The sequence below is a fragment of the Pomacea canaliculata genome, linkage group LG2 (genome assembly GCF_003073045.1).
Source record: "Pomacea canaliculata isolate SZHN2017 linkage group LG2, ASM307304v1, whole genome shotgun sequence".
In the NCBI taxonomy this organism is placed as follows: domain Eukaryota; kingdom Metazoa; phylum Mollusca; class Gastropoda; order Architaenioglossa; family Ampullariidae; genus Pomacea; species Pomacea canaliculata.
Genome location: NC_037591.1, coordinates 22,980,446 through 23,006,288, shown reverse-complemented (window position 1 = coordinate 23,006,288; position 25,843 = coordinate 22,980,446). Strand labels below are relative to the sequence as shown.

The window sequence follows — 25,843 nt, the reverse complement described above, 5'->3', positions numbered from 1 at the left end:
GACAGACAGACAGACAGACAGACAGACATCTCGAACGCAAATGAAATAGAGACCATAACATCAGGTTTACAGTGAAGTACAGTCTCTACAAGAGGTGGACTCTGCTTGCCATCACGGCGAGGAGAATAAACATTCGAGAACAAGTGCCTGAGGATCTCGTACAAGGAACACAAGACCAATAAGGTTGTACTAAGCGCGGTTGCCGCACTCGTAGGACACCAGGAACATCTACAAGCAACAGTCAAGCCTAGTCATTGGTCTGGACTGGCCATGTGACTTTTGCCGAAGACCTACCTCGGAGGGCAATCGAAGCAACGGTAGCCAGAGGAAGACCTGGCTTACGAACATCAAGGAGGGACTGGTCGTCCTTCTGGACCTGCCGAAGACAGGGGTGAGCAGCGAGACTTGTCACCAGGCCCTCCCCCGAAACCCCACCCCCAGTGACCTGTACCAGTCAAGAGACGACTGGCCGACTACCTGACAGACGACCAGAACGCATTTTAAAATAGACAGAATAAGTAATATTGACATACTGCTAAACTAATAACCATTCCGATTAGTAGAAAACATTTGCTTCTGAGCTCTAAGCAGACTCACACAGCCAGCACAAACACAAACACGAGCTCAATCATACATCACAAAAACCAGAACACTAAGTGACACAACAAGCTTTTATTAAATAAAAGAAAGCAATCCTCAGAATGCAGATGTAATTTTTTTTTCTTTAAAAGCGAATAATGATTTGGATATCTGTCCATGGGAATGAAATATAATATCTTCTTTTGGGATAGAAAATGACATTAATGGCAGAGTAGCCATCACTAATAATAAAGTAATTTGAAACACAGAAAACTATTCCACAGCATTCTTGTTGAAAATTTCTCAGTAAGTGAACTCTGAATGATGCTGATGTAGTAATTTTGAAGAAAGGGTACTGTTTTCCCTGCAAGATGCGGAATGGACACACGAGTGGGACAATCACGAGAGGCCAATCCTCTCGTTAACTCACTTTCTGATCTTGTAATAATCATGTTCTCTCTTTGCTGACAGTACACGACAGTGACATTCATTTGTTTCACAATTTTAGCGTATATGCTCTAAATATCCTAAATATCTATCTGCACTAAATATACCCACCTACAAAAATACCCAAATAAGCATACCAACACAAAACAAAAAAATGCAGTTTATCTGGTATCATTGTTTAGAAATAAACAAAAGTTTGCTTAGCATGGTCTAAGCCAGATGACGATGTAGACAAATGTGTAGTCGGTCTTTCGTGGTTAATCTACATTCCGGTCTTGACTTGTTGCTGTTCTGCTACACTTATTTTCGTATATGTGCATGTTATTCTGTAGAATCCTCACGTGGTATTTAACAAAGATTGAATGACAACAGACGTTCATCAACGAGTCGCAAGTGTTGTTGCTGGCGCTAAATGTTGCTTCACCGCAAACTCAATCAACTCGGACAGAAGGTCAGGAAGTTTTTATGTTGACATCATGTTTAATTTAACAACATCTATACAAGCAACAATAAAATGATCACTTTATTCATGCAAAATGGCTTAAAACAGCAACAACAACAAAAACAAACAAATAAAAACCGCGGAACTGCTGCAAAAGCGTCTTTCGCTGTGTTTCACTTCGGTTGTCATGGAGACGAGAGACAGACTGCCAGCGCTGGTCCCGTCCCATGTCGAATGGTGAATGACCACACGAGAGACCTACACAAAAAAAGCTAGCCGGGAAGGAGATGCCGAATATGTCAGGCTTTGTGGAAGCTTCACTGACATGCGCAGACGTCCGGACAGTTGCCCTCTCCTGCAGTTGTAGTCGCACCACTGGTCCAGCTGGGGCTGCCCCTTCCACATGGGGCTGACCGCGAAGCAGGTGCCGACAATCGGGATCACCGGACGCGTCGTTGCTGGGCTGGGAGTGGCGGACTGGATCATGTCGGGTGTGGTGACCTCTGACCCGGACCCGGACCCGGGAACGGAATGGATGGCGATGTTAGCGCAGCCGTAGAACTCCTCTTGCGGTCCGTAGCCTATGCCCGTGGTTCCATCTGGGTCCACTCCCCACGAGTTGCCTAAAAAATAGTTTGGATCAGGAGTTGAGCTTGTTAATTTAGGGTTTACATTAGGGTTTATTAATACTATTTAGGGTTTCAATTAGGGTTTATCAACACTGTTTAGGGTTTCAATGTTGTTTCCCTCAGACAAATGCAACACATCCTCTAAGAAAATACAAGTAAAAGCCATTTCTTGAAAATGCGTGAGACCTACACGTGAAAGATGTCAATGGGCAGGTGAAAAATGGGGATTCTAGACAGAAGGGCCAGAGTTTGTTTTCTAATGTTACTTCTAATTTTTTTTTTTAGCTGTACTGACCAGTGTGCCACTTCCACTGAAAAACGCATTTGTCACAAGTCACATCCCGAGGAAGCCTTGCCCGGAGGTTGACCCAGCCAATCTTCGAGCCCAAGAAGTACTTTGTTTCTGATCCTTCTTCGATCGTTAGCACGTGCTTATCCAGGCATGACTGGCTGACTTCCCTTCAGACAAACATAAAGTCAATGTTACACAGTTCACTGCGTATAAATGTGTTGTTCTTAGACTTGTCTCTTACCTGCATGCAGCTATACACTCGTGAAAATAAATAGCTACAGTAGGTGTGGTGGTAGTTTACAAGCAGCATACGAAGAGTCGTTGGTAGCCGTCATGGCGGTTACTCACTTGTTGCTGCCATCAGCAGGGCAGACCTTGAACTCGAACCAGCCTAGATGGTTGGCGGTTATCTCGACGGCGATTTTTATCATGTCTCCCTGCTTGTACACCCTGGTGATGGTCCCGCTGTAGTACTTGCCGCCAACCTCGTTGTCACGCGGACCCTGATAGGGGTCGCCACAGATCCCACACTTGCCGCCTTGCGGACCATACTGGTTCTGGAACGGAAGATCAACAAGCAGTGTAGGAATGATTGTGGTGGGCGATATTTGAGCATGTGTGAGTAGGTGGAATACACATACAGAAAGAGAGCGAAGTACATAGACACACAGTTACTATATTAAAATTTATAAAACCAACAGTTTGTTCATAACACATATACCGAGACAAAACTTTTGGGAAACTGTCTACTAGCAGACCACAATATAAATAAAAATAATATTTTAATCCATAGGTTCAAATCTCTTCGAACTGGGGCGTTGCTGAATGGGCAGGTGCAGAAAACAAATCTTTGAATTCCTGCACCAATACCCGTGGTAAGATAAGAATTTATATCTATATGAACTGGAGCGACGGCGAGAAAAACAGTCCCTCACCTGAAAGCCTCCGCAAAACAGAGCATTGTCGTTATAGTTTTTGGGTGTGTCGTAGCCCACGCGCCACATGGAAGACCTGGAAGGTGGGTCCATCAGACGACCATGTCCACTGGCGGACGCCAAGAGGCTGAGCAACACGATCACAGACCCCAGAGACATCTTTGTTTGTGCACCTTCCGCTCTGTGGTGCCTGCAGCGGGACAACTACTTTATACTCGTCACTGCCGCCTGCAGTCTCATCCGATTGGAAGATGAGTGAGGCCAGCTTCACGACCAAAGTATGGTTAGTAAGATGTGGGGGGTGGGTAAGTGGGGGACTCTGTACCCGACTTCCTTGTTCGTCAACAAAGATGTGAGACCACGTGACAGGGGCCAATTATTGTTCCGCATGCCTCACTCGAGAAGATCAGCTCGGGAAGATGACGCAGACGAACATTGAATAATATTGGAGTATATGTTGCTAAGTTCAGAATGCAGAACAGCAAGAAATTCAGCACTCATGTCATGATATGGATAGTTTATATGACCATACGACTCAAATCGTCGATACGTTCTCTTCCCTTCTTTTTCTGATTTTCTCACATTCAACTTCCTAGTCTTGTAAATTATTTTTGTACATTTTCATAACACAACCAGACTCACAAACGTACTGACATATACTATAAGCTTATCTCTGGGAATATCCAGTAAACTTCTGGGATACCCGTAACTCTTCCAACATTAAATCTAGACAAATAATCTTGTTTAGTTTCAGTTGAATCATTTTAACAAATTTGATTACCTCAAAATATATAAATAATAGGTTTGTATCGCAAAACATGTTACGAGCTTGTGCCGAGTATCAATGGCATTTTCTAATTGTCCTTAACCTTCTGCGTCTTCTCTTCTTTCAAATGTTTGCCGTGCAGATGTCATGCTCTGTCAACAGTTGCCTATTTCAAAGTGCTTTGTCTATGTAGTGTCCTGGAGATAACACTGGACAGGAAGATAGCGATGCACACCTCGATGACAACAAAGCATAGTTTAGAGAAACTGCTCATACAGTGCCTGGATCCGGGTGCGATGATGTCATCAACTCACATGACTGTCATTCCCAGCAACTGCGTCACTTTTGTCTCCCGCCAGCTTCTTGCGTTTTCCCAGGTCAAGAGGTCAGTTGCACAACACATTTTTAATTTTAAACACTTGGTTTTCAATGTATTTAGAAAACCAGCTTTACATAAACTGTGTACAGCTTAAGTTTTTTTATTTAATAAATTTTCTAAAACTAAAACTGCTTTAAGGGAAAAAAAAAAACCTGCTTGAGCCAGAATTTCGGTCCCAATGGTTCGTATGCGTTTATGTAATTCATCTCAATGGCATAGGGGAGATTTTTAGAAAATGTTTTTAAATTTGCTTAGTGATAACAGGTTTGAAATGTTGGAAACCTACTGTGCAACTAGTCCCAGGTCACAAAGTCCTTGGCGGCAACATCTACAAGTAGATGCACAATACATAAACAATAATTTGACCAAGGTCCAGTGTTATTGTTGTTGGTGTTTGATAGCGATGATAAGAAGAAGGAGGAGGAGAAAGAGGATGTAGGATGACAGAACAGTAATTGAAGTGAAAAAGACAGATGGAAAATGACAAAGAAGGTGGTCATGATAGGACTGACGGTTGACGGCTTAGATTGGTAGGTTCATACATATATAACACAAAGTATTTAAAAAAATCATTTTCTATTCGTTTAATTCACAGAAAGGGAGCAGTTTTCGTCACCCTGAACGAAGATTTTAGTCTCTCTCTCCCTCTTTCTTACTCCACTATTAGGTGCCGTGTTGTTATTTATTTGCATATCTCGTATACCATTGCTTGCTTGACTTATTGACTTAAAAACCCGTCAAACATCACAAGTTCAGAAGCAATTAATTAATTAAAATTACATCAAAATCTGTGTTGTAAATGCTTCTTCTAGAGCTTGCTATTTTTAGTATTAGGCTTTAGCATGAGCTACACACACTTTGTGAAGAACATGAACATAAAATTATTAAATGCTCGATATGTTGTAGTTCTTTTATTTTCTATACGAGTATTGTGAGATATTTACACATCGAAAAAAACCCTCTTCTAGTTGTACAACTTAATGGTTTTCAGACTCCCATACATGCGAAAATGACGGCACGAAAATTCTCTCACTTTCTCTCTCTCCCCACACTAATATTACTAAGGTAGACATGTCTAGCAGGCGAGCAGGTAGTAAACAGGCTGGAGTCGGCATTCTGCTTTGTCTTCATCACCCGTGCTTTTTGTTTGTTTATTTTTTTTTCGCAAGACAGCAAAATAAATCAGCAACAGCCAGTTAGTGATAAGTATAACCCTGACACACTCTCTCTCTACTCAGTATAAATATGCTACAGAAATTGTGTTCTCCACTTCTTACAGCAACACCCGGCATTTCTCTGTCTCAGTCTAATAATGCCTGCAGGACTTCATCGTTGCAGCTTGACACGACACCAGAAGCCAGACATTCATCAACTACCGGCTCAACTGTAGGCAGTCGTAGTGTGGACGTCAAGCCCAACGTTTACACTTTTTTTTCCAAAAAGAAAATTACCAAAAAAAGAATTATGATAAATTCTTGCAGCTTATTTCCTTTGGTAGAAAGGATTTAGATATCGGTGTCACTGCCTAGCTGCGAAAAGCGTGTGAACAATTATGTGCGGCAAACAAGAGGCCAATGAGAAATTTATTTCTCGTTATCAATGTTTGGGAGTGTGCCTTCGTTGTCCTTGCAATGGTGCGTCTGTGTTTCCAAACTTCGTTTTGCACGGTCTGTTTTCTGTAAAAAAAAAAATAAACAGCCTTGGCCAAACTCCTCCCGCCTGGAGATAGCGTTGCTTCCTGTTGTTGGCTTGAATCTTGTTCATGATCGTCTAGTAGTTGGACTGTGGGAGACTATGGCTGTTGAAAAATAAGACCGTTGAGTGGGCGATGCACCGCGACGCAGACAAGATGAATGTTTACGTCCAGGAAACTTATCCATGCCTTGCATTTTCGCAGTGAATCGTCTATCCAAGTCTGTCAAACTATTTTATCCTTAGTTTGAAAAGGGTCCTGGTCAGTACTACTGATGCAGTAATGAAAATCATCTTGTCTAGATAGGCTGTGTGGTCCTGTTTCTGGACTCAGACAGGAGATCTCAACGTCTATACATCATAGACAGGGGTGGTCGTGATCAAATTACAGCCACTTCTTCTTGGGGTGAAGCCGAACTGCTCTCAGATATCCGAAGATAGAATCTGAAGGCTCATCGAGCCAGGAACACCGGGACATAGTGAGTGGTGTCAGGAGGTAGAGTTGTCACAAGGACCATGATCGCTAACGGCCTGTCAGAGTCTATACAGCCGCAGAGACGAGCAAAGAATTATGAGAAAAAACGCCAGTTGATCTATAGACCTCGTTAAGACAACAAGGTTTGCTGCCTATATCTAGGAAGCATCTGAGGAGCTGCCAGGGTTTATCTCCCAGAAGGTTCAGAAAATACTGATTACATAGGACCGAGCTGGACAAAATGACATTCAACGAACTTTCCGAACGCCCTGTCGTCTTTATGCCGGACATTGAGAAAATTCTCACCAGAAAAACTTGGGAGCAGAATATTTGAACTGCTGCTAAAAGTTTTAAGACACATTTTTCAACGTTGTGCAGACCACTAGCATACAGTAACACAAAAATGCACGCGCGTCCCCCACCTCTCCCAACTCTCTCTCTCTCACTAATACAAACTTTGACAGTGTCATCAGTCACTCAAAGGCTGTAAGTGCTTGTGGTAAAGACAGTTATTTTTCAGAATAAATGCTTTTGCCTTAATACACAGACGTCTTCCTGCCATGGAAGAATAGCCAACTCCAGCCACACCTTTCCCATCTCCCCTTTCCTCACTTAACTCTGGGTATAGTACTTTATCTCCACCTGCGACCATCGTCAGAAAACCCACACCGGTCAGAGTGAAGAAGAAAGCTAAACAAGCACCGGACCATCAAGTCCTCCGGCAGATTGATGGATATGATCTGTACAACGTCAGAGCACTGAGAGCTGGTGTAGGAGGGTTTCATAAAGAGGTGGACAAGTCTCCTCTGTGTCAGGAGGACAGTAGTGGGGATAGTTTAACGGTACGGGAGTCGAGGGATGAAAGTTCCTCGTTGTTATAGGCACAGCCCCTCAAACCACTCCCCTGCTGAGGACAGTCAACCTTAAGTACAGAGACTTGGCGTCTGAAGCAAAACTACAATCACTTATACTTGTATTGTTATCAGACCTGACAGTCTGGAGAGGGAGAGTATCTGACTCTGTTACACAAGTGACAATATCTTTATTCTTTCAGGCCCTTTTCAATAAATGCTTGAAAGCCATTTGTAGTGTTGGGTGAGCTTAATTATATTAAATTCTAATCCACAGCAGACAAAGATAACGACAGATCAGAAGAAAGTGGAAGAGAAAGAAAAGAACAAGAAGAAATACGCGATGCGTTTCTTCCTTCATTTTGGTTTTGGAAAACAGATGGAAACTAAACCTCGTGTTACAGTCGGACTGTAAACCTGCTGTAAAAGCTCAAATTTCATGAAAAATTTAACGATTAAAAGGTTTCTTCTGTCTTACGTACCTCTGCAACCAACCACCGTAGTCTTTGTGGAGACAGAAGCAAGTAATTATTTTTAATGCTAAGAAATGGTAAGTTCTTTGTTGAGTGGAGTTGTTGTTTGATTTTTATGAAGTGTAAGATGCTTGAAGTGAGTTCTGGTAAACCGTAGGGTTGGGGATCGTAAACAGTGGTCTCCGATCTAAAGCATACAAAAATTCTAGAGACAAAAATGGAATGAAAATTAATTTTTAGGAATCCACCAACAGCTTGGAAAAAGCTGCTGAGTCTGCAGTCGTTGAATCGCAGGTCTGGAAAGAGGTTGGTCGAGACATTCTGTGCATGTTTACCGACAAAAATAAAATAAAATAAAGTAATGAGGTGGTATTACTAGTGGAGCATCAAGACTTAGACAAAAGCTGATTGACTGTGAAGATATTGCTCAGCAAACACTGGCTTCTCTGCTGTTCTCTCAACTTGAAGCGTGCAGTAAGCAAGAAGAGCTTAAGAGGAAGAAATGAACACTGCTGCTGATGAAAGCAAAACACCGAAGAGGAGACAGGAGGTATGAAGGAGAGCAAGAAAAGGAAGAAAAAAAGAGAAGATAATACTTAATCTAGAGAGAAAGAAATAAAACATAGGTCCTAGAAAATAAACTCCACCAGAAGGTCTGCAAGCAGTAGTCAGAAGATAATCATGAGCTTGGCGGAAAGACACGGATTAGGTTGTCTGTGTTCGAACCCCGAGGCGGGCGACCTGCCCCGACCTCGCCCTGCGCGGTCCCCACCCCTCCCCTAGTCTTCTCGTGCAAAGATCTACCCTGCACCGTCACACCCCCACTTCTACTTTCGTCCCCAAGGCCGCCGAAGCCCCTTCCTGTGGCGCTGCTGACCGAACCTGCGTCCAGTTTACCGCCATGGCCGCTCAGCGGACGTTGGGAAAAAGCTGCACTTCCCAGTTTGCTGGAAGCTGGTTTCACGGAGCTGCTAGATGCCTTGCTCGAAGTATGCGCAGCTGTTCCGTTGCTTTTAGAGCCGATATTCTTGCATTGTGAGCGAGGCTCTCCCGACTTCCGCCCAGAATCCCCAGCGTTGCTGCTACCAGCGGAGGTGGCGGCGGTGGCGGTTGTGTGGTGTGCGTGGCATTGGATGAGGTGGGCGCCCGCTGCTGCAGGTGATTATTAAAGGTGTAGATGAAGTTGTGGTTGTCGTTGCGGTTCGTCGTGCTGGCGTTGGTGACGCTGAAGGACGTTGAAATGTTGCTGTTGATGTTAACGTTGGTGCAGATGTTGACTTTGGTCTGTTGCATGAAGGTGGCGGTGGCGGAAGGGTGGGGCGCCATGGCGATGAAGTTGGGGGAGTGGAAGATGCCGGGGGAGAAGTAGGGGCCCACAGGGAAGCCGCCTGGTCCGTGATGAAATGCCGGTCCCGTGGGCACGGGCATGAGCGGGATGAAGCCAGGGGGAGGCACGGAGAGGTTGGGCTGGAGACACGGCCGCATGCTGTTAGCCTTCAACAGGAAGGCGTTGTGCGCTGCGGCCTGCGGGGACAAGATTGGAATGCGGGGCAGTCCCGGTATGTTGATGCTGGCTCCTGTCGTGGCGTAGGTCATGACGTCACTAAGTCGTGTGTTGGCGTAGTAGGCCGCCGTCGCCATCATCTGGTCGCGACCTTTGTTCATCTGGCTGCTATTCGATAGCGCCTGCTGCTGTTGCTGCTGCTGCAGATGTTGCTGAAGTTTTTGCTGCTGCTGTTGCAGTTGTTGCAGTTGTTGTGCAGATCCCAATCTTCCATCGCGAGCCGTCATCGCTTGTCCTTGGGCTTTGAACGTCTACAATAGCTCCACTGCCAGTGTCGTTGATGGTCAGCCTGTTGGGTATGTTCCGAGGATCTCTGGTCATCAGCGTCTTTTGCACGACGTTGCCAGCTGCGGCTGCACTAGAGTAGGAGCCTTCCGAGGCTTTCTTTTCGGCGTAATTGAAAGCCTCGAGGACACTGGTGACTGTCGGCTGTCTGCTTTCTTCGGGTAGAGGGTCTCTCACGGTGGTGCTTCTGGTGCCGGCGACGGTCGCTCGAGAGCCAATGACGGCTGCTTCGTAGTTGGCAAACAGCTCTTCCGCCGTGATTCGGATGCCTTGAGAGGGCGAGTGACTATTGGTAGTTGTGCTGTTGCTGCTGGACACATTCTCCACCGTTCTCTGAGGCTGATTCTGTTGGGAGGAGGACTTTTTTTCGTCCTGTCGCGAGACTCCCAAAGTCCCAAGATTAGGATTAGCAGCTCCTGTCTCTGACTGATTGCCGCTAGATGCGTCCGCCGAGGTCTCCCACACCCGGTCTTTGCCCAGTTGCATCATCTTCTCCAGGTCAGGCACGATCAGCTTGCGAAACTGCTCCGGGATGAGATGCTGGTTGCACAGATAGTCGGTTCTGACTGGGTAAGCGGCGGTCGGAGCCCCGCTAGTTTCCGCAGGGTCCGATTCAGCGACAGGGGCTAAGCCGTTGTCGGAATAGGAGGCAGAGGCAAGAACGGATGTCTGCATGGACTCCGCAGCTGGCTTTACTACTTCGCTGAACAGCCGGTTCCTATGACGTGACACTCCTGCGCAGTGTCCACGTTCTCCACCTCCGTTGTCGCTGACTGCGTGCAGCTGCCTTTGGCCCGCGAGTTCACCCCGACGATGGAGGTCTGGGCAACGAGAGAAGACTTGGTGAGCGAGGTGCCGCCGCTGTCGTTGGAGTGGTTCACACAGCTTTGCAGGACGCTCTCTATCGCACTGCAGTGAACGGCACCCAGCACTTCCTGTCCATGCTCGCCCACTTCATCCGGGTACTGTGCTGAGTGCGACGTTTCCAAGAGAAGTGGGAGGCGTTCTGGGATCTTTGAGCAACCGTCTGTCACATCAGAACACACGACGGCGACTTCTGGAGAAGATCTGGAGCTGTTTCCCTGAAACAGGGTTCCAACAGAAACCCGAAAAAGATACCTTAATGCCACAGACTTCTCCCTCCAATGTACAGTTATGGATGCGGTGCTTGTGCAGTGGTGTGTGTCTACGTGTTGGTTGGCATCAAGGCAAACGAATGCCAGTTTCTGCCTCCAAAGTTTTTAGTACTGTTATCCGAAAAACTGCGTTTAAAACAAAGCTCCATTATTGAAATACATAATGAGCATGTAAGCCAAGTACAGGCCGGTGATGCCGATACCCCTGAGTTGCGTATACCAAAGCGTGTGCCCACCTCGAGCACGCAATGGTTGAGGGTCTATCAACTCTGTGACGGGCACACGCGTTACAATACGCAGGACCGAGTCTTAAAATGTTGACGGCTTGTATGTGGATTACAGTATTACACCTCCAACCCTCATTTCAAATAGTTCTATCAAATATCGCCACACGCGCCACGAAAGTTGTAGATAGTTACAGTCAGAGAAATCCGTTTCAGTCCTCTACAAGTCCTGGGTACTACTCCAGTTGTTGCTCTTTAGTCCCTGTGTTTGTTCATTTGACATTTCATCTAAATTACTTGACATCTTGCTTCCTCCCTTGTTTCCCCCCACAAAAGTCGCATTCATTAAGTCTTCTTTTTAAATCAACCTGCACCAAACGTCAGTTTTTTCAGAACTCGTTTGTCTCCTATGTCGAGGTAATCATGCTGTAAATGAAAAAAAAAATCATAAAGGTTTATTAACAAAACAGATTAAGAACACCTGTTAACTGCCTCATGTTTAAGCGTATACCGAGGAATCTCTGTGACTGGCCCGGACAGCAAGACAACGGCGAGAGCTAGACGATGATGTGGTCATCTGACGGTTTGTGCAAGGCATGCTGGGAAAACAATAGTTACTTTCAGTTTATCAATAGATGAGCCACCGATGTCTTCATTGAAATTTATGAAAATAATGACCAAAAATGAACGATTTCTTGTGACAAGTAAATTTATATAAATAGCCCCACTATTAGGTCCTACTATCTAAATGCGTTTGTTTTGGATCGGAGACAAAGCATTAAATACGATACACACGAAATCACTTTATACGGGTTTCTATTTTGATGCATACCTCTCTACATGATCGACAATGCATAATGGTAAGTCCATCATTGGCTTGATACTAGCATACGATGTGGTTTAGCTTTGTTTTGGGACAAAAACAAACAGTTGTAAACTAACATAGACTTCGTTTCGCTTAATTTTTAGTGGCTAAAGAACAACATCATTACAATAATTATCTCTTCGAAAGCTTCACGTTTTAGATAAAATTTTTAAAATATTGATACATTTTATTGGAGTAACACCAACAAAGCGTTAGTTTGAATGACATGATCGATGCATATGGAAAGGAATCTGATGTTTTAATGAATAAACTTTTAAGAAAGAAAAAATTTTCAGCCTACCTTGGGTTGTCTGTAAACCAAGCGCTGATTTCCTCCAAAATACGTTCTTTTTGTGCAGAGCGTTCACCTGAATTAGCACCTGAAGAGCACCGCAGCCCATCGGATGTTCCCTTGTTGTTTCCACAACCAGAAACAGCGACACTCGTGGGATTTGTAGGCGAAATTCCGCAAGAAGCCGTAGCCCCGTTTTCTTCCTGTTCTGTCTGTCTGGCAACAAAGAACTGTCCCATCCGGGACGTTTGACACGCATGGGAGTCGGAGGGGTTGGCAGAGATCCCGCTGTCAGTGGACAAGGAACACTCGTTCCTCAGGCACCCGGAACAGCCTCTAACCTGGGTGTCAGAGGCAGTACTGTGCGCGAAGAAAGACGCTCCCTCTTCTAGTTCCGTTTGCAGGGTGGATAGTAGCTGTGTAAGAGGGAAGACAGGGGAAGCCACCCAGGTTTGACAGGTGCGCTGGTAAATTCTTTGTTCAGACGATTAATGCCCATCAGGTCCTCTGTGGCCGCAGACTTCTGACGGATGTTTCTTGCTTCCGACTCTAGCGATTGGCCGCCTGACAAGCGACTTGCTGTGTACTTGTCGGCGTTATGGGCGTCATGCAGACAGACCTGAGCCTGCGATGTCGCCAGTCCCTCCTCTGAGTGCGTGTGCAGTTCTCGGTCGCTGATGCTGCGACTCTTCGGCGACAAAGCAGCAGCTGCCACGTGCGAATAGAAATACTCTGCGTCCTCTTGCAGCACGAGTTTCCGGTCTTGAACTATCGCCAACTCCGCCAGCGTCGCAGCGGAGCCCCGTCCACTCCCTCGATCCAAGCAACTTCATCGACACCTTTCGAGCCTTTGTGCCCTGTACTGACGTTAGCGAAGCCCGTCTCGAAATCAAGTTTGCAGGCATGTCCAACAGACAAAGTCGAATGTTTGGACTGTGTGTTGTTAAGGATCTCCAGCGTGGGGCCGACGCAGAAGTTGATGTCGTTGAGGGACACGTCTACTTCGTCCGCTGATTCCATCGACGAGAGGTCATCCGAGACACTGGACGCCTGACCGCATAGTTTGACTGGCTTGCAATTAAAAAATCCCGTCTGCGCCGTCGACAAGCCAGTCACTGCAACTGCGGAAGCTGCCTTCTCCTTGGAAGAAAACTCATCTACGGATTGGTTATTATCGTAAATTTTGTGTGCTCCTTGCGCCTCTAGTCTGTCCTGCCGCTTGGCCAGCTTCCACTCGATTTTGCCCTCAGCGCTCAGATCGGGGCCGGGCGCGGGGAGGGGATCACGAGCGGCGATGAGTGAGGTAACGCTACCCGCCATCAGGTGAGGGCACGGGTGCAAGGGAGTGGCGGAGAAGGACACGGTCTTTGGGACAGGCAGGTGTGGGGCCACCAGCATAAGCCGGTTATAGTCGGACCCGAGGGGGTCATGAAGCACTTGGCGCCGCCTGCCGAGCTGTCTAGAGCAAAGTCTCTAGAAGCAGTATTTGCGGAGCGCTCGACATTAGACCCAACCAGGATTCCTGTTCAGGTTGGCGAGCTTTCTGGCTAGCAGTTTTGGCAAGCATCAGATTTACCCTAGAAGATTTGCTTTTAATAGAACTACCTGAAAGAAAGATGAAAACAGCGATTCCCTTGAAAATCGTATTGCTACATCTCTTAAATCTAGAATGCAGAAAGCATCTTAATGCAAGCTGCCAGGAAGTTCCATTGATAAAACAAATTCTTCAACGATTAAATTTCTGGCAATAAACATGAGAACCGTGAAAAGTCGTAGACAAACCAACCCACATCCTACTGACAAAATTGAAGAGGAAAGAAAAAGTAAAGAAGCGATTTTACGAAACGAAACGAGTGAGCGTTAACAATACATTAGCTTCAATATCCTTCACCTTGTAATGAATGGGGTTGAGCAATAAGTTGGTGCTGAAATGTTAATGATGGGTAGACGATATTCGTTGCGAACATGGAAAAGGCAGCTGCAGAGTCACCAGCCCCTGTGCTCTGGTCGGCCAGCTGGAAAATGCTATTGGCGTCGCCCTTGTGAAGTCTGCTGGACAAGAACAATATCGTTCATAATAAGCTATTAGTATTGACTCCAACCCAGAAATAGAATTGCAGTTTTTGAATGTTAGTTTAGGTTTTGAAGTTTATCCAGGAACACAAGCATGGTTAGAATTTAGACTAAAACTCTTATAAAATTTTCGCGATAAAAAATCTTTCTGACGATAAACACTCACATAGAAATAAAAGCAAATAAGGGATAAACGCTCAGATTATAAAAAGAGACTCGATTCTGATGATTTCCAATGCCGGTAACTACCGTTTTTTTTCAATTTCCTAAAAGTGTAATTTTAATTTAAAATATATATTAGATGTAGGAAGACAGGAAGACAGGAAATAGACAGTGGACACAGACAGGCTGAAAGATGGGTAAGCACCCGAAAGAGAGTATAAAAAAAGACGGACAAGAAATGTAATACCATCCCCCTCTCCATTCCCTCCACCCACAAGGGGTCTGTCTGGACTCACACGTCTGAGTCGCTTGCTGACCGTCTCTGTCCCTGACTGTTTTGTCCAAACGTGACGCACGTGTTTGGCACCGTTTCGTGCGTGCTATGCGTGGCTAAGATCTCGGCTGCTCGCTGCTTTTCGTCAGAATTCGACTCAGCCCTTTGGGAACACTGTGACTGGCCCACTGATCCACCACCCTCTGCCTCTGTGCCTTTTGTGCTCTGAGAACCCTTCAAACAAGAACATAACTGAAGACTTTATTCTGGAAGAGCATTTAAAGTTCCATGCAGCTGATATGAGAATATTTAAGAGTATGTTCAAGAACCGTTCATGTGTAAAGAATGGCTGCCTCAGGTTCTTAGTTCAAGTATCAATCTCTTCTTTAATCCAAGCTCTTACTTCAGTGACGTCAGAAATTAGAATCTAGGTAACCACTCCCCCAAACAAATTCGGAAGTTATTTTGTCAAACTAATAGCTGTATGATTTATTCATTTTCCAGCAGCTTTAAGTTGTTATTTCATATTTGACCAGCAGAGCCTTTTAAACTCTGAATTGACTAAAAACTTTGTTCAGGGTTACAAACGATCCTCCTAGACATGACGGTGCAAAGTGGCCTCACCTGACGGTGCTCTGGCATGCACGTGACATAAGAGCCCTCACCTGGCGGTGCTTGTTGGCATGTGCCTTGTGCTGCGTCTGTCGATGGCGTGAGCCATGGCGCTTGCGTCAGATACGAGTGCGCCGAACGGCGCGTAGCGTGCGACAGAGGGCGCACCGACACGACCACCGGCTTTTTCTTGCTGTCTTTCTGGCCACCCTGCTCGGCCTTGCCTTTTTCCTCCGTATCCTTGCCCTCCGCCCTGGCCGGAGAGCACTCCTTGTCCTTCTTCTTGTCGCCCATTGAGGCGTCATCTGGATAGAGCAGCGCGGCGCTCTCGGAATACACTTCTGCGTAGGATTTGCTGCCCAGGATCCGGATCTTCCCGCCCGTGTTCTTCAAGAGCGCCCCCATCTTGGGTGAGTTGTACACGTACTTGTCGTTGTCGTTCGTATTTTCAAAGCACTCTTCTTCGGTTAGAAAGTGGCCGGCAGAAAACTCTTCGTCATCGTCTTCGACGGCGTTAGCAAGACTCGACGAAAACGAAGTTTTCTTGTCGACGTTCAGGCGGTACTTCAACTCGGAAACCTCGGACATGCCCTCCTGCTCGCTGGGGTGCAGCGGGAGCGGGGAGGCGAAGGAGCCCAGCGCCGGTGTGACGTAGACGGTCAGACCACTTAAGCGCTCGTCCCCGTCATCGGAACTGGCGCGACTCTCGGTCTGGTAGGCCTTTTGCCATTTGTGAAAGGCATGCGAGAAGGAAGTGAAGGAGGAAGAGGAGGAGAGGTAGTAGAGGAGGAGTCCCCTGTGGCTACGATATTTTGCTGTAGATCCTGGTTGAGGTGGTGGTTGACCGTTGACCTCCGGAGGACGAAGCGCACCTGTCTTTCGTTCTCCAGCAGCTCAGCTTCACATTCCACGTCGAGGGCCTCCGCTCGCTCGCTGCTTAGCTGCTGCTGCTGCTGCTGGAAGTGGTGAAACATTTCCTGACGCTGTGCCTCCTCCAGCGCATCGGGGCAGGAGACCTCGTTGTCTGCGCTGGCCTGGCAACTACCGCCACTCTCTTCCAGGTCCCTCGTCTCCCGTAGCGGGTCGCTAACCTCCTGACCTTCCACGACGTGCGATTCGCCGGGCACGGGTGCCTGCTTCTGGCTCTGCTCCAGCTGGTAAATCAGCAGCTGCATCCTCTGCTTCTCTTCCTGCTCCTCCTCCTCTTCCAACTGCATCTCTATCCTGGCACTGTCGATCAGCTCAGCTATGTCATCATCATCATCCTCGTTGTCATCATCACGCTTTGAGGCTTTTTCGCAGCTGCGGTGCATACCTACGGCGTAAGTCGGGCCTGCTCTAACTCTGGAATTTGAGCAAGGAACAAAAGAGTTCTGTAATCGCTCGTAGTTCTTTTGGATTCCGGGGAGGTATCGAGAGCCCAGGGCAGGATCCCTAGCAGACAAGGAGAGAGGAGAAGCAGGGAAGCTGGACAAGAAAGAAGCAGCATCACTGTTGCCAGAACTGTCAGACTGCACGTTCATGGTTGTGAGAATACTTGTCATAGCCAGAATGTCGTCGATGCAGTCTTCGTCGGCCTCGTGTCTCCTCGCCGACGTTGCTGTAGAGAAGAAGGACTTGTCCTCCGACTCACTAACGCCGCGTCTGTGACCCACCGGGTCCGGCAACGAAAAGCCGTGCCTTGAGTAGGTCACGTGACCCTGAGGGGCGGGGCGTGCGTGCTGCTGTTGGTGTTGTTGTTGTTGCTGCTGATGATGCTGTTTCTTGTCCGTCCAGATCTCGCGCATTCGGAGAGAAGTGACGACGTTCATCAAGCGGGAGAACTCCATGCGCAGGTCCTGCGGCTGAGGAGAGGCTATTTCGGCCAGTACGCTCCATAAGCCTGGAGACAGTTCCGAGATGTGAGGATGCTGCCGTGACTCCTGCTGGGAGTTCGCCTGTTGGTATGCATGTCACAGATATGTCAGCATCTGCCTTAAAGTTGGTGATCTTACATACTCGACAATCTAAACTTTCCAACTCTAAAACATTCACAGAGCTACCATAACACACGCACACACAGAGCTTCGTTTAGAAAAGATAAAAAGTAAACTAATTTTAAAGCTCAGTGCACTTCAGTGAAATCCCGAAAAGAGTTTAGAAGATATATGCAGACCTATGTTTATTACTCATCAATACTTCAACCTTGATCTGCTCACGACTTCTCTACACCTATTTTACCTACCCGGGGAATTTCTCCAGCTAATTTTTTTCACGTGTCACCCCAATGCATTACAGTTGCAGTTGCAGTCCACAATCTTGACCAATGGCCTCAACATTGTGGGTCATGAAAGTACTTGAGAAAATCATTACAGCACTGATTCTAAATGCCACCGAAAAATGCCTTGACCAACTGTAATTTGCACACTAGACCAAAAGAAGTGCTGATGGTGCCAGACTGTTTAGCCTCCACACACATGACTACTAATGCTCCACCAAGTCCCACAACTGTCATCCGTGGCAAGAAGATGGAAATTGTCGACACATTTGAGTACCTGGAACCCATCTTCGACAGGAGTTCGATGGGATACCAACACTCAGCGCCTCTTCCTTCTGAAGCTGAAGTATTTTTCGGCCTCCTTTAATTTTGTTTATCCTTATCCTTTATCCTTATATTGCACCTTGGCCTAACGAATAGCATTGTGGACATCTCTATTAATGGTCTTACAGCTATTACATGTGGTGTATCAAAGTGTTTAAGTATGAAGAATAAACATGATGCGGCTGCTATTGCTATCAATGATGACTAGGATCAGGAGGTAACGAAGGAAAAAAGATGATAGTGATGACGATGCTGATAAAGACAAAAAGAAGGGAGGGAATTATTTCTCACCTGCTGTGGCAGTGACTGTGGTCTTGGCAGCTGGTGAGGAGGGAGCGGTCCGCAAATGATTTGACTCTCGTAGTTCTTCCCTCTCCTCATGGCCATACGAAGGTCCATCAAAAAGTTGCGATAATTATGCAGATATTCACCCATCATTGCGCTAGGGTCAAGGTAACCAAAGGCAGGGGGATCATTTTTTGATCTGTTAGTTCAAAGAAGTAACACACAATGCTGAGATTTATAAAACGAATTGTGCACAGTTGTTTAGTGGGAGAAAAATTCATCAAACGGACGAACTTTAATGGACAAAAGTAGGCATAAGAGTGTACAATATTTCTTCTTATGGTTTCATCTCCAAGCTGGATCATTGATAACAAAAGCTTCTATGAAAATCTGCACAACTTGAAATTTCACAACTAGAGATGGGGAGGGAAGATAAAGGGGAAATAAAAGAGAGATCACCAAGTATACACTAACTTAGTTAACGGTTACTCGTTTACTTTAGTATTTTGAGATCTGTCGCCACACATCATGAGAACTAAATCTGTTTGAATACCAATAAAATTCCTCCAGTATACTTGCATGTTAGAGTTTCGTTGAAATTGCCGAGGCGTGGTATAGATATGCCCAAGTCCAGGGAAAGTTCTGAAAAAGAAAAGCTCAATTGCAACTTGATCTTCAGGATTTAAGTTGATTATGTTTTTTTAAATGTCAAATAAAAATAAATTTAAACATTAACAACACGAGAACTCACGGCAAAGCAGATGAGATGTCAACATGCATGTGAACAGTTTCCAGTCATCCACTTGTGTCCGGTCTGTGTGCGAGTGTTTGCGACATGACAGTTGGTAGGTGTACGTGCATGCACATGAGTCAGTATAAATAAAACATGTTGGACTGGACAAGCCCCCGTTAGCGGCCGTTTGAAATAAGTAGATAGATCCTGTTGGGATCCCTACCTCGTCGGATCGAAAAGTTTCTCATAGATCACGTGACCCCATTGTCCATTGTTGTCAGGTTGACTGTGCATCTGTTTGTTTTGTAAAAAAAAGGGAGAAAAAAAGCCACAAGTCACAGCCTAATTTTTCATATTGTATACATTTGCAGGCTCACAAATGAGCAGATAAAGCCTCTCTCTCTCTCACCCGACACCCACCCACAAGCAAGCAAAGAGCGGAATTGGTGTTTTATCAGCAACTATATCACGGAAAGCAACCAGCCCTGTACACAGATGCCACATAAGAAAGAAAATCCGCACATTTTCGTCTCCCCATTCATTCCATATGATCCACATCCTGACCAGCAAAAGAAAGAGAATGCCGGCTTGACCACTATCAACAACTCGGCTAAAACAAGATTAGCTTAAGCGATTAGTTAAGTAATTTTAGATGGTTCTCGAAGGGTTACATTTATTTTCTGATATAAACCAGAGTAACTCACCTGCTCGTTCCTGGAGCTGTTGTTTGTGTTAAAAGCTCGGGCCAGTTACGTGATTGCAGAGATGACGCATGTCCACATCTGTCGTCAAGACAACCAGAATTGTATTAGACTGGTGGTCAGGTAAGTGGAGAGTAAATATCACAACTGTCATTCGCAATAGAAGCGCAGCAGACTGACGGGAACTAGTGCAGCAAGTTTACATTTTCGTTGATGAAAAGCTTAAAAAAAATTGCTAAACAAAAACAAATGAAACAGGTATGAGAGAGAGAGAGTGGGGGTGAAGGGGACTGGAGGGAGAAGAATCGTCCAATTAAAGAAATGTATTTTAAAAAGTTGAATACCTACCTCGTGGAAACATTACGAAGGGACAGGGTTAGAACCCCAAACTAAAAAGAGCGGTACAGAAACTTTTTAAAAGTCGAAAAATCTCTGTCGGATGTACATAGAGAACAAAATCCAAAACAAGAATAAATAAGACTCAAGAAAGTAAATAAAGTAACCCATAGCTCTGCGTCAGAAGGCAGATGACAGTCTGCAGAGAAAACGAGAAACAGAGAGAGAGAGGGTATACTGATGTCTGTCAGTCGGAAAATACTGAATTAAATTTAAAAACTATTTTCATTATTATGCAAGAGATAAAGACTCCACGCTTGCATGGAAAATCAGCGTGTGAAACGATTTTGTCGGAATTTCAAACACTTCACCGTGTATACCTACTGATTGCAAGAAGTTCTTGGCAGAAAGGCATCACTACACAGGCCACTGTCCTCCGCACTTTCGTTTTCTTCTCTTCCTGTCTTCTCGTCTGTTGCAATCCCCGACAGCCATGGAGACGGGGCAGCGACGAGCCTAGGTCGTTGCTCTACGCCACCGTGCTGACGACCAAGGTGATTGCATATCGACCCGAACCTCTCTTGGCGATCTCCGGACAGCCACACGTCATCCTTGAGGAACCGAAGACCTTCTGAAGCTCTGTGATTGCGAGAGTCAGAGAAGCGATCCGTTGACTTTCGATCTATGGCTGCTTTAGTACAAACTTCCATCGCTTCCTTGGCCGGGGCATGGTTTAATGATTTGCAAGTTCTGCGCGGACTAGGGTTGTAAATTTTTTTGTAGCTTTTTTTTTTAAAGTTCGAAAAAATGAGGAACAGAATGAGAGTTTCTCGTCCGACTAGATCAGCAGTTTAGGCTGTTATACCTTGACGAGTACATTGATTCCTTTCTCCGTGACGTCTTCATCAGATACACAGATTGCACTTTGATGTCACGTTGCCATGACATCAGTGGAGCACGTTCGCCTGACGACTTTTTCCTTAATTACGTCACCTGCACTTGATGGCTTGTAGTATGACGTCAGTGAAGGCGCATGCTGTTTCCTATTATTACGAAAGTAAAACTCGCCTCCAATTCATTTTCAGTTAGATTTTCGAAAGGATACGTCTGCTGTGGCCAAGCCGCTCCTCCTGCTTGAGAGATACACTGGTTCCTTTGTCTTCACGCGTAACAACACGGAGGTGAGAAGACTCAGTCGCTACTTCCTGTCGATATTGTAAAACAAGTAGGGTGAGCGCTAAAGTTTCCAAGATGAGTTGAATGATGTATTATCAACTATTAACTACTATAAACTGACCTTGCCTGTGATTATACTTGACCTCCAGAATCTGTAACAAGCAGAAACATAAAGATTCACCTCAATTCTACGAGATGACAAGGAGTAGGGGGTGCAGGGAAATTGGCGTTTTACGCCTAACCTAACCAGCAACTAAGCTTATAATCACACGGTAATGCAGCCAGCCCTGTAAACAGATGCCACATGACGAGTAACAGCGTGCCCGAGACGAGAGCTGAACCCAGGACAGCCAACCCTCACTGTTATGGTGACATGCGCTAACCTTCGCGCCTTCACGGGAGGATGAGCATGTGCTATCCGGAGAGTTTCAACAGCTCCTAAGTGCCACTTCTGTATGCTAGCGTGAGTGAATAAATTGTAATTGTATGCAGGTTTTGCGATTTTGATGGGTATGAATGTGTCAATGTATTTTCCATTGTTGATGTTGTGCTGCAAAGTTCTTGACCGTTTCCTTATAGAGCTGCTTCCCAATTGTCATCTGGGATATACTTGCATTGTCAACATGGCTAAAGTGATTTTAACCAAGTTAAAATATAAGGGAAATTTACAGATTAGCCTTTTTTTGAGTCTTTCAATCACAGATTGAGAAATATATGCCATTAAAGGCAAAAATAAATAAAAACCCCAAACAAACTCTTATTTCTAAATATGTCTTCTGTAGGACTGCTAAGTCTTAACAATAATTTATGATTTACTCCATGTAAACAAATTACTAAAAGTTACTAACAGATTGGACAGTTTGAATTTACATAATGTAGTGGCATGAATATGTACATGCTTACAAACCTACCGCTGCCAACCTCCCAAACACACAACTGTCAGCAAAAACACCAACATCCAAAAAAGTTCACATTTCTTTATAAATAATTTACATCTCTAAAAGATGATGGTATAAAAAGTTTGACACCAGTCACAAAAATGTATTGTACAAAAGTCTTCTTCCACTGCAAAGCTCATATTCAAGAGAAAATAGTCACAAAGAATAAAATCGTCCTCATGTTGCTTGGCAACCAGTCTTTTCATTTTTTTAAAATACAAAAGTAAGATTCAACTGTCTGCCCTTTGAATTGAAAAGGAAATCAAAGATGCATGCATGGAATGAAGATATGTATAGCAAGAGTGAAAATACCAAGTCTGCTCAATATTCACAAGACCTAAACACAATGAATGGCACATACTGAAGTGTTGTGGTAGAAGTTGAACTTAAAAAGACAGAAGGCCGGTAGGCATAAAAGGTTGTGTATTTCTTCCCTCTTTGAATATTCACAAAAATGCAAAAAGGGTATAAAAGCACTATGCAAGCACGTGTGAAAACACAACTGCATGTATATGCATGTGAAAACACACATCCACATTTGTAGGCAGGTACACATATATGTACAAGAGTGCACTCCCTCACACACACGCACACTTCTCAATGACAAGAGATCTTTTGGTTACAGTCTATGACAGAGGCAGATAAAAACATTCTTAGCCAATATCTAACCACATCCACACATTTAAGTCAGTTTAAATGAAAATAGTGATGACGGCTCCATTGGTTCTCTTTTTAACAGCATTGTCAAAGAGAGACCATCACTGATACTGTACACTGGTATAAAAAGTACCATGAATACCACATATAGCCTCCCTTGCTTTCACCCACATACACACATCAATGGCACACATATAGATAGATATGTACAAACAGCAGACTTTGCTACTTTCCCACCCTCCCAATCTCTCCAAAGAATGGAAATTTTTGTACATTCTTTTTCTGACTTCGCATACACCCAACACATGTTTCTTATTTCACAAGCTTGTTCAGTTCACAAACAACTTTCATATGAAGCTAAGAAGCAAATTTAAAAAAAAGCCCTACTTTGAATCAGTGAATGTATTTAAATTATCAAATAAAAACTTTGGGACGGATCAGTGACTTGCCCTTTCACTCACAATGGGAAATTTTCACTGATGAATCACTACACCTTCTCACTCTCCATCCCCCCTTAAAAAAAAAAAAACAAAAAGAAGAAATTTTATTTGTAGGCTGACTGCATTAAATGCAAGTGCCACCAGCTATGGAACACCAAAAGCTTTCGAAAGCAGCTTCAGAAACATGAAATGGTTCTCTGGCCACCAGAGCACCCTACTGTCATGCCAATGAGAGGTGAGCCACATATTTCCTTAGCTCTCAATTTGTTCCTAGAAATACAGACTTTAATTTATATCTTCTGTCAAAACTAGAATCTGACTCAAAAAGATAATGTAAAACCACAACTAAAAACCATATTAAGTGCTAGAGGATGAATGGTGAAGCAGGAATCAGATGATGAGAGAGAAGATTAGTGCTTTAATGCACATCTACACAGTTCCTGTTATTGCATAGGAAGCTCAAGTGAACAAATTTTCGTGCATTCTAGTGTACAAAATCTTTCAAGGTTAATTCACACAATGCGCTAGCATTCTAAAACATGTGCTGAGTGGTGAAGTTCAGGAGGCAATGATCTGGTGCTGCCCATGAAACCTGATGGTAAGATGTCCACATTGATATAATGCTAATGATAAAGATCAGCATATATAACTGTTAATGTGTTCACTTTTACAATAGACAGATTGAATATGCTTGAGAGAGATGACAATTTTTGCTTTCACCACTGCTGCTTACATTTTCAGCTCTCCGAACAACAGCAAGCATTTAAAAATAATAGTAACTTTTGTAACTAGCCTGCAGCAACTAAATAGCAATCAAACTGCTATATTACCAGCTATATTTTTTTACCAGCAGATAATTCTGCCTTCATGTACAAAAAGTGCTGAAGTTGTAGTGTTCCTTTCTGTAGGAATGAGAACTCAAACCTCTGTAAATCTATTATGGTTAAAAAGTGTCTTCTTCTAACAAAAATTCAAAGTAACTCACTGCAAACGCAGACTTCTCTGAAACATCATAACCAAAGAAGAAATTATTTACTACTAAAGTGATGATAGCTTACGCACACAGAAAACTAAAAATTCAAAATATAAGATTAAGAACAATTGCACCCACCCAATAACCCCCAAACACAAATCATCAGCATGCTTTAACATTTTTAACAATTTTTTACAATTTTCATCAAAAATATTTAACCAAGGATGCCGTGTGTATGTGATGGAGTCGGATCACTGTCAAAACTGTTATGAGCAAAAGTGTACCCTATTTTGTGTGCGATGTGCTTTCTCTTGATGAATCTAGTGATTGGGTACCAGCAATAGTTTTGTCAGAAAATTTGTAAAAAGAAAAGAAAAATAAACATTAGATTATAACTTTTTTGTATGTCAGACTAGTCTGCAAAATATTTTTTCACTCTAAATTTACTAACTTTATTTCTCCTCAAATACAACATGTATCACTAAAACAACAGAAAAAAATCCATATACTACATGTAGTTATTATTGCAGTTTAGCAGTTGCCAGTGTGTTCAGGAACCAAAGACAAGCAGCTGCCTAGCTGAGGAATGGTTTAGGAAGACATGCAACTTTTAGTGTCAAGCCCTTATTTAACATAAAAAAAAATGACTTGTTCCCAAACAAATATCAGCATTAATTTGTATTCTGCTGAATATCAAATCAGAGTTAGGATTTGAGGGAAGAGGGACAGCAGAAAAGAAGATCATTATCATTCTTATTGACTTTTCCTTCATGAAATCCTGGACCAGGTACAGCAAAGACTTCTAGTACTAATCTACATTTCATTTTTTAAATGTCATCCATGATCTATAACAAACAGCAAACAACAACCCCCCCTCCCCCACATTATCCATGAATGACAAGTGTATGCTTGCACTTTCTCTAGTTTATACATACACTGAAAAGAGAAGACAGTAGGCGATGCCTGTTGAGCTTTTCTCCCTTATTATTGGTATTATCTCCAAAACAATGTTATGGGTTACACAACAGTAGCTGGACATTTTTAAAGAATGGAAAGCAAGAAAAGCCTGGCAGAAGTAGAGAAGGCAGAGATTCATATTTAAAAAATAGCAAATGCCTGCAATGAAGACCTTTCAAAAGCAAATAAGCAAGCATTGATTATATTTAGTTAAATCTCTGTTGTTTTGTAAAACATTATATGATGTCAAATACTAAGATGGAGCAATATAGTTAAACTATATGGAAGCCAATGGCATGTAACGGTCAATCAATCAGTAAATTTTTTCCTTTCATTTCTTGACAAAACCACAGGAAATCAAACAGTAATGTAAGGAAAGTTGCTTATCGCCAAAATGTACACATGCTCTTTTAACATTTGCTTAAAACTATTGGAATGCCTTCTCACTACTATGATGAATGTCAAGCATGTGTTCCAATGAGATCAAAGAAAAGAAGAAATGCAGTGTTTAAAGTGCTTGTTCATCTGACATATGAAGAATTTTCAAGTTTTAAAATATGAGATGGTGGGGTGGAAGGAAACACCTGATCAAGCAGCAAGAGATCATGTCAATATGTTA

The 25,843-nt window shown here is 44.1% G+C and overlaps 2 protein-coding genes across 5 annotated transcripts; both read right to left on the bottom strand.

The window, feature by feature from the left end:
* Window positions 1–657: 657 nt before the first annotated feature.
* Window positions 658–3,538, bottom strand: LOC112558186. Its single transcript, XM_025228477.1, has 4 exons — window positions 3,325–3,538; window positions 2,738–2,946; window positions 2,393–2,556; window positions 658–2,091 (listed from the first exon to the last, which is right to left on the bottom strand). Exons 1-4 carry the CDS (start codon window positions 3,481–3,483, stop codon window positions 1,727–1,729), a joined length of 897 nt encoding a protein of 298 aa, XP_025084262.1. The 5' UTR covers window positions 3,484–3,538; the 3' UTR covers window positions 658–1,726.
* A 1,829-nt stretch (window positions 3,539–5,367) lies between these two features.
* Window positions 5,368–20,979, bottom strand: LOC112558164. 4 transcript variants are annotated; one of them, XM_025228444.1, is made up of 11 exons: window positions 20,468–20,979; window positions 19,751–19,828; window positions 19,270–19,340; window positions 18,893–18,955; window positions 18,320–18,470; window positions 15,501–17,384; window positions 14,858–15,069; window positions 14,218–14,375; window positions 12,336–13,931; window positions 11,681–11,768; window positions 5,368–10,891 (listed from the first exon to the last, which is right to left on the bottom strand). In XM_025228444.1, exons 3-6 carry the CDS (start codon window positions 19,338–19,340, stop codon window positions 16,116–16,118), a joined length of 1,554 nt encoding a protein of 517 aa, XP_025084229.1. In that variant the 5' UTR covers window positions 19,751–19,828; window positions 20,468–20,979; the 3' UTR covers window positions 5,368–10,891; window positions 11,681–11,768; window positions 12,336–13,931; window positions 14,218–14,375; window positions 14,858–15,069; window positions 15,501–16,115. The 4 variants fall into 4 exon arrangements, with proteins under 4 accessions (XP_025084229.1, XP_025084226.1, XP_025084227.1 ...); XM_025228441.1 differs by having other exon boundaries at window positions 14,218–14,378; window positions 18,320–18,512; window positions 20,468–20,977; XM_025228442.1 differs by having other exon boundaries at window positions 11,651–11,768; window positions 18,320–18,512; window positions 20,468–20,977.
* Window positions 20,980–25,843: the final 4,864 nt, after the last annotated feature.